General features: G+C 39.5%; 1 protein-coding gene across 2 annotated transcripts in view; it reads left to right on the top strand.

The window, feature by feature from the left end:
* The window catches only part of tmem132e (transmembrane protein 132E), a 444092-nt gene extending 432375 nt beyond the window's left edge, over nt 1-11717 (top strand). For both annotated transcript variants that reach the window (XM_042499185.1, XM_042499184.1), the window contains exons 8-9: nt 1556-1750; nt 7371-11717. In XM_042499185.1, coding sequence (XP_042355119.1) covers nt 1556-1750; nt 7371-8441 — 1266 coding nt within the window. In that variant the 3' untranslated portion in view covers nt 8442-11717. The remainder of the gene's footprint in view (nt 1-1555; nt 1751-7370) is intronic.
* The last annotated feature ends 5010 nt before the right edge of the window (nt 11718-16727 follow it).

The raw sequence follows: 16727 nt of genomic DNA on the forward strand, positions 1-16727 counted from the left end.
ATTATTTTTTTATGCAGTGAACTTACGTACACAAGGATTTGAAGTACATTTGTGTTATTCTTTATGAATTCTCAATAGAAACTTCTAAATCAAATCCTTTTTAATGACAAAGTAAATTCCAACTTGGTTAACACTTCTGCAGCATGTTGCCAGTATTTATAGAAGATGGTTCAAAATGTTGTCAGTTCTTATTTAGGATGTTACATTTTTATTTTACTATTGTCTTTTGTTTATTAAAAACTATATATTTTCTAGGGGGGCCCCGAGACCATGGGCCCTAAGCAACTTATACCGTAAAGGAACATTTAGAAAAACTGTAGTTCATTTCTCTGTCACATAGATTTGACTCACTAAACAGCGCAGAGTAAAAGCTACAGGGGCTAAAATGAGACCAGCATGCACTCTGTGGGTGTAGATTAGGCACATGCATGTGTGTGTTTTTATTAGGGCTGTTTATGATTTTGAGCACAACAGAAATCGTAACGTATCGAGACCAAATTAATAAAACCAGACACCTGCATGTGCATCTGTTTCCGCAGAGGATTTGGCTCCAGCCTTTACATGACAAATTACATTGCAGCAAATTACGCAACAAATTATGTGGCACCTAGATCTGAGCCAAAGAGGGGGAAAAAAACACTGGACGATAAATGATGTAGTAATCACGCAAGCGAAGAAGCAGTCACAGAAACTGGGTTTGTGTCACAACAAGGCTCTAGTCTAGAGAGGGAGATTGAAAGCTTCAGGTAAGTAACCATGGTGATTTATTTATCATTTTATTTTTATCAGTCTTGCCTGTTTGAATCCAGATTTTCAAAACATGATTATCACATTAAATTTCTAGTTACTATGCTTTGTAAACAGAACTTGTGTATCTTGTGATTGGTTTTACTGTTTCAAGGTTTCAGTTGACGATGATCGGGCAAACTTGTCATAGCACCAAACCCTTCACTGCTCTGGCTTATTATGCTTGATTTGACACCAGCTGGAAAATGCTTGAGACGAAGGTGGAAAAGATTTCTCCGTCTGACTCTGAGGACAAGGCCACTGCTTCACTGAATGGCTCTTTACTTTTGTTCAAGTCCCTCATGACCTCTGGTTGCAATTGCAAAGTGAAATGATGATCTTTTAAAAGTCCTCAAAGTACCGGGTGCAGAGGCCTGTCAAAAGACTGGGATTACCCGAAGAGGCGAGACCGGCTTTAAATGGTTTTGGTATTTCATGTGGTGACACTTAGATGGGCACAAGTGTTTCTGCTAACCGTCACTTTGAAAGCGTGTGGTGGCTGCTCTGGATTGTTGTCTGGTTTCTGATGGATTCTATCTCTATTGGGTTTTTTCTGTTTGTTTTTTTCACTGTGATAGACAGAGAGGCATTGACATACAGATCCAACACACACTGGAACAAACAATAGCACAAAGCACTTTAATCCAAAATTGCCTTGTCATGGGCTTTATGAGCTTCAGAAAAACAATAAAGCTGTTGTCTATTCTGGACTTAAACGATGTCCCTCAGTCAGGTGCAGAAACAATAAAAGAGCATCTTCCCTCTGCAGGTGGAGTCTCCACTGGCAGTGGATGCAGTATTGGGAGAGTCTGCGTTTGCGGTCACAGATGACAAGGTTTCCATCACGGAGATGCGTGTTCACGCCATCTCAGGCCTGACCCTATCACTGCAGCCCAGCCCCGGCAACAGCCACACCATGGTGGCCAAGGCAACCGGCATCCAGACACTCACCACTCCCAAGCAGGTAACTTATCACACACTGCAGTAAAGAGTCCTGAACCAAATGCTTTTTAAATTTTTTGTCAGAAACTGAACTCTGTCTTTGTGCTTTTGTCCCTCAAGTGTTTGTCAGTGTTTGTTTGTGTAACAGGCAGTAGAAATAAGTAAAGAAAAAGGAAAAAAAAAAAAAAGAAAAAAATCAGTACAACAATTCATACAGAGGACAAAACTGCAGTGACAGGGGCAATGTAAACTGTATGCATAAAGTGCATGGTATAAAGTGCATGGTGCAAAATACCTTAGTGTAGTGATTATGGTTAAGGTTAGAGTTAAGTCATCAGAGACATAAAGGGTAAAGGGTCATCCCAAAATCCAGCAGTTAGCAGTCTAATGTAGGAACTTTTTTTTTTCTATCAAACTACAGCCACCAACCTTATTAACATCCAAAGCATGCATCTTACAGTTAAGCCAAATACTCAGAAGAAAAGAGTGTACAGTACAGATAATGCTCCATATATGAGCTTGAGTGTCATCCAAATAAAATGTGTACTTAAAATGAAAAAAAAATCTTTAAGCCAGATAGATGAATATTTGTCTTACACTGGTGATCAAGCATTATCTGAAGCCCAACACTGAGGCTTTAAAATAGTTTTCTACTAAATAAGGGAATACGCAACATCTGATGAACCCAAATCAATTTCACCATTAAAATATCAACTTTCTTTAACGACTGGATTGACCTTCTTAAAACCTTTAGTGATCAAAAATTCAAAATTGGCGTATTCTGCTTATCCTGATTGAGGACCTGAAACTCACTTCTCGTGTTTACTATCATTGTTCTGGATGTATACAGGACATAATGTTCTGGATTTGTTCTGATTAATGACATAAAACAGCACTGAATTGCCATTGGATCAATATTTAAATTCCACTTAAATCAAATTGCCACTGAATTAAGTTGCTACAAATGTATCTGTATTGGTTTGTATTGGTACATAAACTGTATATGTAGGTGTTGAATGGCCTAAGAGGAATAATTACACACCTCTACTTTAGGTCTAAAACTAAAACCACTGAGTTCTATATACATTCAAATATGGCACTGAACCAATTACTAAAATCAGAAGAAATGCTCCTTATGCCTTACATACATTCTGTGTGTTTCCTTCTTTCTGTCTCCAGAGTGGTAAAATGAAGTTTATTTGCAAATCCCTTCAGTGGCTCTATATCAACAAGCAGGCACTAGTTTCACTTCTTAGTAATAAAATTATTTCCGAGCTAAATCTTTTAAGCTCCAGCCAGCATTGTTAGCAAGGACACCAGATAAAGGCAGCCGCAGTGAACTAATAAGTATCCTTGGTGCTGTTTTATTACAACCTTCATATTAGCCAAGCCTGGCGGAAATATTTCTGATACGTCCAAATGCATTTCCCAAAATTGATTTTATTGCTCAAGTGAGAAGCGAGAAGACGTCTGGGTGAAAAAAAGCAGAAACTGTGCTTATTCTTTTCCACTGTCTCTTTACACAGGAGTAAGGATCGCTGCAATTCTCTGCAAGGAATTAATTGGCAGCCCTGCTACACCTAGGGAGATGTGTATGTTTGTGTGTTTGTGTGTGTGTGTGTGTGTGTGTGTGTGTGTGTGTGTAGGAGTTCATTCCCTGCTTCGCCCTTTCATTGGCCTGTAAGTTGCTAAAAATGCAACGACAACCACATCAAGCATCAACGAGAGAGAAGCGAGCATTAAATTCCAATTTTTCTTGCTTTCCGCTTCTTGGCCACCTTGAAATTTAATTATTGTAATGTATTGTCCTAAGTGCTCTCCAAGGCCGGGCCATAAAAGGCAGCCAATTCCTCTGCCGGCAAAGCTCTCAGAGGAGTACTGCAGCTATTTCAAGCCATTTGATTCTGTTTCACAGGAAAACTTTCTAAATGTCCTCTATTACTCTAGAAATGAATGAAACACATAAACTATGGATGGAAAGAGTTGGACAATCAAGGTCTCTTTGTATTATTCTCTTTTCCACTTGACAAAGTTGAAGCCTTTCAGAAGTGAAAGGTTTCAGTGCTTGACGGTTCAACATGGACCATTTCTGTTGCAATGACTTACTCATTGTTACTGCCTAAATGTGCTACTTAATAAGGCATTTATCAGTCTGAATGGTATTATTGCATTGATGCAAATGTCCCAAAATAATATTTCCAGGGGCTGGTTTTCCTGCATATACATATTTTATTATCCAAGCTGTTTATGTTTAATTTACATACATATATACTCCCCGATGCCATGAAGCACAGATCAAAGAAAATGGGAAAATTCATCCTGATGCACATTACTTTCTGGAAAAACACAGGTTTCATTAATTGTAGAAATTGTGTGCTGATGGTTTAAAAAGCCACATGCAGAAAATAATATCAACATAGTGCACAAATCCTTCTGGGTCTCATCAGGTCTTTGATGCCCCAGTTGCCTTTTTCGACAGAAAAGCCTATTTTTTAGGCAAAAAATGGCCACAACTTTCCAGCATTGGGTCTGCGTTGAAAAACCAGTGCCAATTGTTTTGTCAGCCTCAAAACACCATTTTTTTCCTGTTTTTGCTCGCTATATCACTCCTTTCCTAGCCGAGTCAGCTCATAAAAAACAGATATTTCATATTCAATGTATTATTTAAATCATCCATATCAAAGGCTGTCTTCATTCTGTCATGCTGAGATGATAGAGGTTTGACTCTCATCGGGATATCGTCACAAAATTCTACCAAACTGGACCAAAGAGATTTTTGTCCTGAAAAGACTTCTTGTGTGTCTGCCCTTTCTCTAAAATTGTCTGACTGGGTTTTAGACAGAAAATCTTCCCTTTTTGTCAGCTCACCTAATGGTTGGTTGCTGATGTTTAAGCACGCTGTGAACAAAGGGGACTGTCAAACGCAGCCTTGATTACATGGACACCAGCGTTGCGGTTTGTTCCACGGCAGATGAATGTTGTCAGGTAACCACCAAGAAGAATTTCATTTTTGTCCAGTTTCTCCATAGGGGAGTATAGACAGTAAAAAGTGATAGAAAATACCAAACGAGAAGATCACACGCAACAAACACGAGAAGACGGGACAGGAGCTCATCATTCGAAGCACACGCTGCTGCTGCCTTATCTGTCTGCGCTGCAGAGCGGAGCCGTGTTGTAGCCTTCAGGACAACGCAGTCATTCCTGCCACCCCTTCCTCCTCCGTGCTTGAAAGTGGTTTGCTGGTGTGCACATCAGAGGCAGGCCGTCTGTGTGCGTGTCAAGGCTTGTACTGAGCACAGGGTACTGCGGATGTTCACAAACGCTCTGGAGATTTAGGGATTGGAGCAAGTCCAGAACTTCAAAGGCTCAGTTGGGAACAGATATTCAAATCACGGTCAATGCCATGAAAGAATGGGATCTGAACCATTGAAATATTCTTTGGAGAGGTATAAACACAAGGCACTGTCACAGCTTTGTGACTAATTTTTTTTAAACTTTGATATTAACAATATGTTGTTGAAAAGATTATGAAGCAAATATATTGTAAATTTTCTGTTTGGGGAAGGAATTGTATTATTTTCGTACCTTTCCTTCACCCTATTTATCAGTTTTTTGCCAACACTTGTATCTCATCTAAGCTTAAGACCATGATAAGTCTAAAAGAAAACTGTGCTGCTGTTAACCTGTACAGTTATGTTAGAAGTCATGTTGAACTCGTTTATTCCATTATGTTCTCCATCATTTTTTTTTGGCTACCCAAAAAGCACACACATTAAATAGATTTTCTGTTACTTGTGAAGCTAATGGAGCAATTTAGGCTCAGCAAAATCATTAACCATCATCATTTTAATTGTATGAATAATCAGCCGACTTTAATTGCAGAAGTTGGTTTGAAAGGTCAAAGACAATTTTTTCATCGCCGGGCCCTTTTATGGATATTTGTAGCTACTTTTCAGTAGCGTGAGACCTGAAGTAAATGCAACTTTTCTGTTGTGACAATCACAAAGCAGCAATTACAAAGTCTCCAGCACAAGTGATCCCTTTCATTATCCTATTCTCATCCTTACAACCACTTACAAATTGATTATTTTTTTCCACATTTTTATGTGACTACAGAGTTCTTCTCCATTTTGAGTCACAAACAAACCGTGGTGCTGACTTAGTTGCTCTTGGACTTTTACAGTCTGCTGTTGAGTTTTGGCAGAGATTTAGTTCTTTTTTTTTTTTTTCAAAAAATTGTAAAACTATTTCTCATGAGCTAGCGGTTAAGAAACACATTTTGCCAAGTACATTCTCTGGAGAAGATTGTTTACTGTTCGTATTTTATTCATGAAAAAGTTGTGGTTATGTGTTAACTGGCTGAGGACAAGCAACCGTTGGCACTTTTGGCCCTGCTGAGTCAAACCGTGCTGCATTTATTTGCCTTTGCATTACCAGTTTGAATGTGCCGAGATGCAGAGTCACGCCTGAATCATGCCCAAGTTGGACCATCTCCAGAATCGGGCCAGTGTGCATCAGACTGCCTCCAAGTTTCCTTATCATTATGAAGCATTAACGTTCAGTGACAATGCAGCAACGTATTTATTGTAAATTACCTCCCCTGCTATTGTCAGATATGGTACATACTTCCTCAGTCTCTTCTGTGTCTCAAAGAGAAAAGAGAATAGCTCAGTCTTCAGATGAAACACAAAACCTGCGTGCTGTTTGAGCGAGAAGACCATACAGGCAGGAGATCATGCACTGCTGAGAGAAAATTTAAAAACTTACAAAAGTAGTACAAGAAAGTTAATGACCACAATAACACCAGCGGGGCAGACGAGAAGAATGTTGCACTGGTACACAAGCACAGATGCATCATCAGTTAACCCCTTAAAACCCGGATTGACTTTGATTTTCTTGTGCTACATTCAGATGCCTTTTATTAATATTTAAAGCTCTGAAACCTGAAAAAATGGTTTGATTTCTTTCAAAAACATGGGAAAAACATAATGAGCAACTAGACAAAAAATATCCCACAAAGTGAAAAAAAATAGTAAAAAATACTAGGTAAAGGTAATGATCTGAAAATTAGCTGGGGAGGGGGTTGTAAGATCTTATAAAGAAAAAAATTCCAGAAAATTATATTATTATATATATTATAATATATTATATATTATATATATATTATTATTTTTTAAATTATATATTAATTGAAAGTGTATTCACTCATTTAATTTTTTTTCTTATTTTCAGGAAATTATCTTGCAGCTTATACTGATTGTAAGCTCATGTTTTGGCCATTTCTTGTTAAGCTGCTTACCACCCTCTTCCCATGTTTTCAAAAGAAATCCAGCCATTTTGCTCAGGTTTCGAAGGGTTAAAGACACAATTTTTAAACATGTGGCCCTGTTGTATGGCAATGCGAATCCCTACTGCTCTGGGCTGATGTGCTGAGTCAAGCCAAGCCAGCATATTTGTAGGGAAAAGGGCTACATGTGAGTTTCTGTTGTGATGCCAAAAAATATTCAAACAACTGCATCAGGAAGTTCAGTGCATTTTTGTGATGCTGTAACCTTTTTATTTCTTTTTGAAGTTAACAAAAGTTAACTTGTAGTGTAAAGAAACAGCTATCTAAACTGTCCTTTTTTCTTTTTATCTGACAGGAGGCCAGTTTGTCTGTTTGGATGCTTTTCAGTGACAACACAGCCGCCACTCTGACTTACTTTGATCCTAAAGACTACAACCTCAACGCCTCCACACTGGATGACAGAGTTGTGTTGGTGTCCCAGGAGCCTCAGCAACGCTGGCCTGTGGTGGTGGCAGAAGGGGAGGGATCTGGCGAGATGGTGCGTTTAGAGATGACCATCTGTGAGGCCTGCCAGAAAACCAAACGCAAAAGCGTCATCGCATCTGCTTCGGTTTATGTCAAGGTCCGCTTTGGCCCAGAGGAAGATTCTGAGGAAGAGGCAACGACCGAGGGCGAGATAGAGCTGGCGCCTGTCACCAGGCGTCCAATCATTGATCCGAACAGCAGTGGAAGAGTTTATGAGACATCTAATGAGCAGCCTGCCAGTGTTCCCATTGATTACACCAATTTTCCCACCATTAGCAACCAGGAGCGACCAACTGAGAGCGATGAAGAGGAGGAAGATGACTTTGTGCATTCACCTCGTAACATGACCGACCTTGAGATCGGCATGTATGCTCTGTTAGGCGTATTCTGTCTTGCCATCTTAGTCTTTCTCATCAACTGCATTGTCTTTGTACTTAAATACCGCCATAAGCGGATCCCGCCCGAGGGTCAGGCCAACATGGACCATTCCCATCACTGGGTGTTCCTGGGAAACGGCCAGCCACTGAGGGCCCAGTGTGATCTGTCGCCACAGCAGGTAGAAAGTCCCAGTAACCCTCTGGAGGGCGTACAGACTTGCTGCCATGGGGACCACCACAGCAGTGGCAGTTCCCAGACTAGCGTTCAAAGCCAGGTACACGGGCGGGGTGACGGCAGCTCCGGGGGCTCCACAAAAGAGAACGGCGAGGAGGCCAGTTCACCCACCTCCAAGCGCAAGAGAGTCAAGTTTACCACCTTCACCACCCTTCCCACAGAGGAGCTGCCCTATAACTCCATCCCCATTGCAGACGAAGAGGACATTCAGTGGGTTTGCCAGGATATGGGCTTTCAAGACCCAGAGGAACTGCATGATTACATGCGCAGAATAAAAGAAATAGCCTGAGATAAGAGGTGCAGTGTGAAGCACAGCTCTCAGCTTTCTAAAGAAACGTTCCTTTCTATTTTTCTCTTTTTCACCTAAGTGAAAGATAATTTTTCACAGACTAAAAGGCCAACTGTTGTTTTGGTTAGGGTGTGTTCCATTTAGTTTGCACAGTGCTGTAATCTCATACACGCTCACACAGAGGAGAATGCAAGGAAGCCAAAGACTTGACCAGAGGATCTCAATCACTAGAGAAATCTGTAAATCTTGGCTACAGGAAACATTGTTTCACGCGGAAAGCTGAGCCATGACCAGAGGTGAGAGCTGCTCCAGCTCTCTGATTTTCAGGATTTGATTTGAAAGAAAGCCTGATTCGGACAGGAATGTAGAAGAGGTTCAGTGTTAGCTGTGTTTTTGCTGGCTCAGTGGGACTCTGCAGTACTGTACCTACTCCAAACAAAGATGCCTTTGATGAACAAAAACTGTCAAAGACTCTCATAAAAGCTGTGTTAAAAAAAGTCATTTTGTTTTTGCCAAAGTAGGAAAAGCGTTCTTTTAGTGGCGAAACTTTCTTCATTGTTGTTCTTGGTGCAGCACACTCATGATTTGTACTCATGTTCATTCCTTACATTTTTCTACATTTCATAGGTAGTCGAAAGCAGTGCCCTACTAGTCCTCTTGGTCCTGAACAAATCTAATGCCTTATAAAAATGGTCACGGTTCACTTCTTATATCAGCGCGGACACCCTGTTTTCTCACTGCGGCTAGAGACGGCGTGGTAAGATGTAAAATACTACGACTGATCTCGAGCATGAGGTAAAATTAGAAAAGAGCTTGTGTATTGTGAGGATCTCTAACGTTCTTTGCATGGAAGGGGATCTCGAGGCACAATCAGCAACTTTTTTTTTCCAAATTTGTAAATGTTTGTATTGTAATTATATACTCATTCATACACAAAGTAAATATGTTATCATGCATCACACGCATGCCGTGTCAGGCCTACATACATGCAGACATTCCTCTCTAGTATATGTATATACCGTATCGAGCCAGCGTCGCCTCCCGCACGAACGTTCAACAAGTTACTTACTCAGAGCTGGAGTGCGGAGTCAGTTGAAAATTTTATAGTCTCGTGTTGAGTAGATGGTTCCCCTCGGTAAATTTCATGACAGAACTGTAGCTTTTTAACAAAGTGGTGTCACATTTGACTGTTGAACATGGGGATTTGCTATGCATCAGAATTGCAACAGAACTAATCTTTTGATAAGTTATTTCTCCTCCTCGAGTTCGGTTGGCCTCTAGTCTTTGGGTAAAATAAAAAAATGTACTAGTTGGAAAAACTGAACATAAGATCCTCTAAACTCTCCTGGAAATATCATTTACCACGAAAAGAAGAATAAATAATTGATTTTGTTCCATCATTTAAATCATGACCATCCCATGTTGTCATGCTGATTTTAAAACACTCTTTGTAGTCCCTTTTTTGTTTAATCTGTTCCAGTGAACTCGCATCTGGATGTCACAGATTTGCTTTGTTTGAGCTAAAAGGACAGAGCGAGAGACAGGTAGCAAAGAGTGGAGTTGTTGCTGGCAGATGAGCTGCGTGGATGCGAAGGGTGTAAAAGTATCTCAGGAAGCTGATTGGCTTCAGTGACAAATCAAAGTGATTGAAAACAGCACAGCCGCTGGATGTAGTCTACAGGTTTTGTTGTGCAGCAACGTCTTAATTGCTGTTGAGCATTTAAAGGTTTACTGACAAGGCTTTTAAATTACACTTAAGCAGAAAAGAGGGAAGATCTGGCAGGTTTAGAAAGAGCATAAAACATCTCAAGCAAGATTTCAACCAAAACATTGCAAGGCAGCCAGACACATCGTAACTGAGAGCATGATGACAGCAGAGCTAATAGTATTTTTAATTGCCGTTGCCCTGTTAGCGTAGCGTATGCTTTTTAGTAGTAAAGTGGATGATTGGAGATGACTTTTGAAGGCTGGTGTTATTCAAGCTCTGATCTCACATAAAACAACTTATTTCCAAGACTAATGAAGCAACTATGTGATGAAAATTTGTTTCCGTGTCACTTTTCCTTTAATTCGGTGGTGCATCTAAGGGCTTGGATTTTTCTTTTATGTTAACTGACTGGTTTTGGTGATCCTGTGAGAAAACTAATGTTACGTGCTCTTTGGTGATAATGAGCATAAGCTCTGTTCGTCACTCAAAACATTTTATTGCCATCCTACCTGCTTTTCAACCCCCGCAGCCTTATTAAAGACCCAATCCAGAATTGTTCTCCTTGAGGCAGCGTCATTATAAAAGGGACAAAAACACTGAAGACAGATTTTATATTTACTTTAAAGACATGAGTCCTGAGCTCCTTATTCATTGATGTGTGACAGCTAAACACATGCGTAAAGTGTGATCTAAAGATGGTTTACATACAGCAACATTGTAAATATTGGAGCAAAACAGGCTTTAATTTTCTCTGAAAGTTGCCATGAGATTATTTTTCATCAGTAAACCATCAATATTCGTCGTGTATATAGACCCACATTTGATCCTGGATTGGGACTTTTAAGGATTTGGTTTACTGCATGCCCTCTCTATGTTCCATGTGGTTGAAATGAATAATGACCTGATTCTAGTGTTTAATAATATTCAATCTGTGTTAACATCTAAAGAGAAGAAGAGATGTTCTTTTCGACAGTCCAAGCCCGTCCTTCAGCCACAGCATCAACATGATTTGCCATGAAATTAGGAGAAGCAGCAGCCAGCGGGAAGCATTTCAGTTTTAACCTTAAATGATGGTTTCTCAGGATGAATGTAGGATTTTAAATTAAACCTGGCTGTTCAGTGTAAATGTGGTCAGCCCAATCTGGTGACGCTACTGTAACAGATTAAGTATCTAATAGCAGCTTTAAACACTGTTTCCTCAGTTTTTTTCCCATTGATTTACTCACATTATGTAAATATGTTGCCCATTACATGATGCATTACATTACATGATGCATCTCAAAAAACATTTTATTTTGTGCATATGACGTCTTTTTTTGTAACGCTGCTTTGGTGACAGTGCACATGTTGCTCATTTTGTATTTTCATCAAGCTGCTAATAGGAACTTGGTCTTTTTACAACGTATAATTGAACATCTTGAATTGTACCCCCATCACCCCCATGGGAGACTGTGCACGATGTGCACGGCTCAGTCGGCTGTGCCAAGTTAACACAACACTCACGATAATATGTTAATGTACAGAGCACTGTTCAATTTCCTGTATTCTCTTGAAAATAAACCCTTGTATTTTCCCGTTATATGTAAAGTACTAAAGAAAATGCAATACACAAATGACACTGTGTCATTTTTACTTTACCTGCCAGTGTTGACAGTGTTGTGATGTCTACTGTATGTACGTGTGTATTTTTTCACAGGTTTTTATAAGAGATCAGCCTCAGTATCTTCATGTATGAAGGAACGCTCTGCCCTTGAACGAGTTTGGCTCGTTTGGCTCACGAGAGGTTTGGCACAAAAGTCACAAACATGTTTGATGTATACGGTTTATGAAAGCAATGATTTTTACACATTTTGTAAAAAGACTTCCACTTTAATTCATTGTTAATTGTACTCACACTCATCCATGGATATTTAAACAAAATACTTTGGTTTTTGCTACCATTTTTTTCAAAGGCAGTAGTTAAGCATCAAAGATCATCAAAGATTTCTTTCGCACACAAAAGACTTATTTATCTCCAATTTTTTAAAATCCGTGTTTAGAACTTCCTTTCCAAGATAATCCATCCACCTGGCAGGTGTGGCATATCAAGATGCTGCTCTAACAGCACCATTACTGTACAGGTGTGCCTTCAAATGGTCACAGGAAAAGGTCACTCTGGTGTAGTAATGAGGCTTGTTAATCAGTACTTTGATATGCTGCAACTGTCAGGTGGATGCATTTTTTTGGAAAAGGAGAAGTGCAGATCTATATCTTTTGAGTGCATAAAATAACTTAAACATGTAGAAAATGGAGCAAAAACCAAAGTGCTTTAATTTTTGTTCTGTATATTTTATCATATGGGTCGCTGGGAAATTCATTGACACTGAAGACGAGAAAGAGAAGGTTGATTACATAAGAGGTTTTTTTTTTGTTTTTGTTTTTTTTTTTAAATTATACAGTATGTAGCTCACATCTGACACCTTTGCCTATGCATGTGTCCCTGCCAGGGTTGATCAGATCCTGGCTTGAGTCCCACTAGTGTTTGAAGTCCATGGATCACTGCTGCTCACCCCTCGCTGTGCCGGCTGTATACACCTACTGTACTGCACGTCTACTCATCCAGCAGCTCTCATCCAAAAAATCCATACCTGGAGCTGTTTACTTGAACCGTGGAGTGTTTACTCCTTTAGTTCACTTCATTTGGGCAGCAGAGATCAAAGCCTTTTGAACTCAGGTAAGGCACTCAGGTCATTAGGAGAGAGTTAGTGTGTTTATGGGACTGAAAAGACAGGCTGAGCTGGTTGCAAACACTTGCGTAATACTACAGTGTGGACAGATCTTCACACTCATAGTTGTGTTTGGAAAAACAATAATTATGTTAAGGCAGAATCTGAATTCTTCAATATTATCAGCTTCTTCTGTTAACCAAATTTCAGACAAATACGTCCAAAAAATGATCAATGTGTGGTTTAGCGGAAGTAATAAAACAAACATGTTTTGAAAAATATAGTTATGTGTGAAATTCAAAAAAGGAGAATATGACCGTTTCTTCCTTCAGGCTTTGATTTAAAAAAAATAGTTCCACATATCGCAGGGATTTTTTTTTTTTACAGGGAAATCGACCTGATTTTCATTGTCAAAAGACACTACTCAGTCATAACTAAACATTTGGTTTATTTTAGATACATTTCCAGTAAATTGGACAAAACATGGAAAAAGGACAAAACATGCAGTATCCTTTTTATCAACCCAATCACCACAATAAATGTATTTATAAATTACTTGGTTAGGAAAAGGAAAACATGCTTTTGCTTAAAATACCCAGTTTTGTTGCTTTAAACATGACTGGACATGTCCCCACATTAACAAATAACCACTTTTGTTGGTCTCAAACAATTGTCTATTTCTGTCTGTTGCTTGGCAGCTGACTCGTGTAAGTATCACACATGGACAGTTCTGGTTTCATTGGCAGTAGAGGTGTACCTGGGTTAAGGCCTAAGTCTAGGGTCAGGGTTGTCCCATAAGAAATAAATTGAAATCGTCAAATTCCACCTTTCCAACTCATTTTATCAGCTACTAAACAATTAGTTTCAATTCCAAATTTCGCAGTCCAACTTTTCATCCAAACTTTAATTCCAATTCCTAAATTGGCCACGATGGGGCAGTGTAACACACGAAATCTTGCATCCTGTTTCCCCAGACAGCTCAAGATAGGGGATTTTTTAAGGGGTGGGGTGGGGTGGGAGGAGTTAGGGCAGAGGTTAGGGTAAGGGTTACTTCATTTCTGCAAACCACGGATATTTAACATTTGTTTTTAAATATTTAACGTGGTTATATGTAGGCACAGAAAAAACCTGTAAACCTCTTTGCATTGTAGTCTCTGCAAACCACCAAAATGTTACATTTGTACCTTTTATATGTGGTGGTTAAATTAAAGAAAACATCATTTTTGGCTTCAAATAGCTGCTGGACATGTGCTGATCTAATGTTTAAAACTCGCTTTTGACAGTGCTCTGTTTTACATAAATGACAGAACAAGTCAATTTCTACTGACTTCCCAAGCAACATGTATGACTTTTCCCAAAACAACATATATTACCGTCCTAATGGTTACAGTTTTAATCAGCTCCTTAACATTATGAAACAGTCACAGTTGTGCTGTAAAACCTTGTAGTCAGATTTTATGACCTGTTACTTTTACATGTACTTTAAAGTATTTAACACCGTCTACTGTGAGGATTAAAGTCTATGTTTTCACATCTAAATGTAGGATTCAGGTGATCCAGACACATCATGAGCTATGACTATGGTGTGTCTCCCTGTTTTGGAAAAATCTACAGTACTTGTAGCGCTCATTTGTCATTTTTTTCATTTTGTACTCAAGTGGTCATCTCTCTCAGCTGATCCACTGTGTGAGAAATTACACGTGTGATGCTCAGATAAACATTATGAGTGCACTCTGGTAATAACAGGACATGTGTGGCTTAACGTATTATTTTTCTGATGTCATGTGTCAGAGGCATTTCAGCACTCAAATAATATGACTCGGTAATTTGTTTCAATGTGGAGTTCAGGGGTGACTCTGACTTAATCAATCTGCATGGCCTTATGTGAGCATACCAGCCATTTATACCTTATCCAACCTGTAATAAAGAGTCACTTCTGTAGAGGGGCTCCTCCATACCATTATTGACATCGAAGTAGGAGGAGTCCTGCAGCTGTAGAAAACCTGTATGTTTCAAGACTGAGTGCATAGATAGAGCTCTTCATTGCCTGCATGGGCTTAAATTCAATGACATTTTCATAACTTTAATACATGAAATGCTGAACAAAAAGGAGAAAAACAACCCAATGCAGCTGGTGGTGGTGAAGCTTACATTTCTGGTCCCATTTTTATGTTTTGTAATGTTTTTGTTTTATTCCTGTGGATAACAGGCCAGTCATGGAGACTGTGATCCCATGTCAAAGCAGCTACAACGAAGCTTGACAGCAGAAATATCTTTAACTATATAAAACATCAACAGTAAATGTCAGCATTCTGCGTCAGCCCCATCCGAATCAAAGAGGGAGCCTTCTTTCTAGACTTACCATTTTCACAGGCCTTCAGCAATCGTACAGGAAGAAATCCATCATAGGAGAGGCAGAGATAACAGCATCACACTGACAGCTGCCTCCATAGACCAGAATGCAATGCTGAGACAAGACATGTTGCATTTTAGGTAAAGGCTACAACCCTTCATGTGACTGGTAAAACTCATGCTCTTGCTGTGCCGTTCACATTTGTTTGCCTAAATATATCCTTGTATAAGTCCCTTCTCTGGAGACAAAAGGCACGAAATCACTACCTGAAATATAAGTAGACAGATAAGTTCAGGGAAAGTTGATACGCCCAAAGAAGTGCATTACAACGTTACTTTAAGTTCTTGAGAAGTGGTAAAAAAGAAAACCTTAAATTAATGACCAACACTTATGATCAATGGTGATTAATCGTACTATTACCTCATTCCAACCGCAATGAGCGGGTGCACGCAGGGTTTTTTAACACGGGTAAACCTGCCAAATGGCTGTATTCCCACTGCCACTGAACCGCTGGAGAGCGAGTCGGCTTTCTGTCAGCTGGCGTGTGTGTGTGTGTGTGTGTGTGTGTGTGTGTGTGTGTGTCTGTATGTGTATTTTCAGTGGTTTCGTCTCTTTATTTATGTCTTACTTATTCACTCCCTCTTTCAAACTCTGTGCAGAAGTATTTGGATCGTTGTTTTAGCGCTGCGTCGGAGGACACAGACAGTAATTACTGGCGGCGCGTCATTGTATCTCACCGGTTAAGGAGCTGAAATTTTGAGTTTTGAGTGAGGAACAGTGCAGTCACTCGGGGGTTATGTTCCCACCGATGCAGATTGGAGTCGAAGGGGTTAAAAACCCATGTCTACTGCAGAGTCGTTTTACCCGGGTTTGAATGCCGATTGTACGCATTCCCAGTGCATTAAAAAGCCAGATGTTAGTGGGTGATAGCAGGGTTTTTGTGCAGTGGGAATGAGGCTTAAGAGCCTGTTTATAACTTATACCTCTTTATACTGTCAGCAAATCTCATGAAAACACCAAACTAATGATTTGTATGTCCATCTCATTTTTGGCACTCAGCCCAAAGCCAATTAAAGAAATTTATTAGAAACATGCTTAAATGTTGTAAATGGCTAAAGAATGTCCTCAAACAGCTGGCCATTATAGTTTTTAGCAAGCACTACTCTAACAAAATAAATAAATAAATAGTGCCTTTGTCGGGGACTATTTTCAGCTATGGATTAATTCACATTTGTTGCCATGTTCATGTAAATATAAAAACACAGATGTTACTTGTTAATAGGATCTGTTCTTTGCTGGGTTTGGTCTTTTCTTTAGATTTGTTGACCATTAATTAAAAAAAGATGTAATCACTGTATTATCATAACCAATTTAGCATAATCATTTCTTTCAAGAAACACTGTCTTCATTACTCCTCAGATCTCACTGTGAACTGTTTTCATCAGAGCTATTTCTCCAGTATAAATAGTTCTAATAAAAAATACTGCGAGTTCTGTGGATTGACCTGATCCCAGGACACT

This window comes from Plectropomus leopardus, chromosome 13 (assembly GCF_008729295.1).
Source record: "Plectropomus leopardus isolate mb chromosome 13, YSFRI_Pleo_2.0, whole genome shotgun sequence".
NCBI lineage: Eukaryota > Metazoa > Chordata > Actinopteri > Perciformes > Serranidae > Plectropomus > Plectropomus leopardus.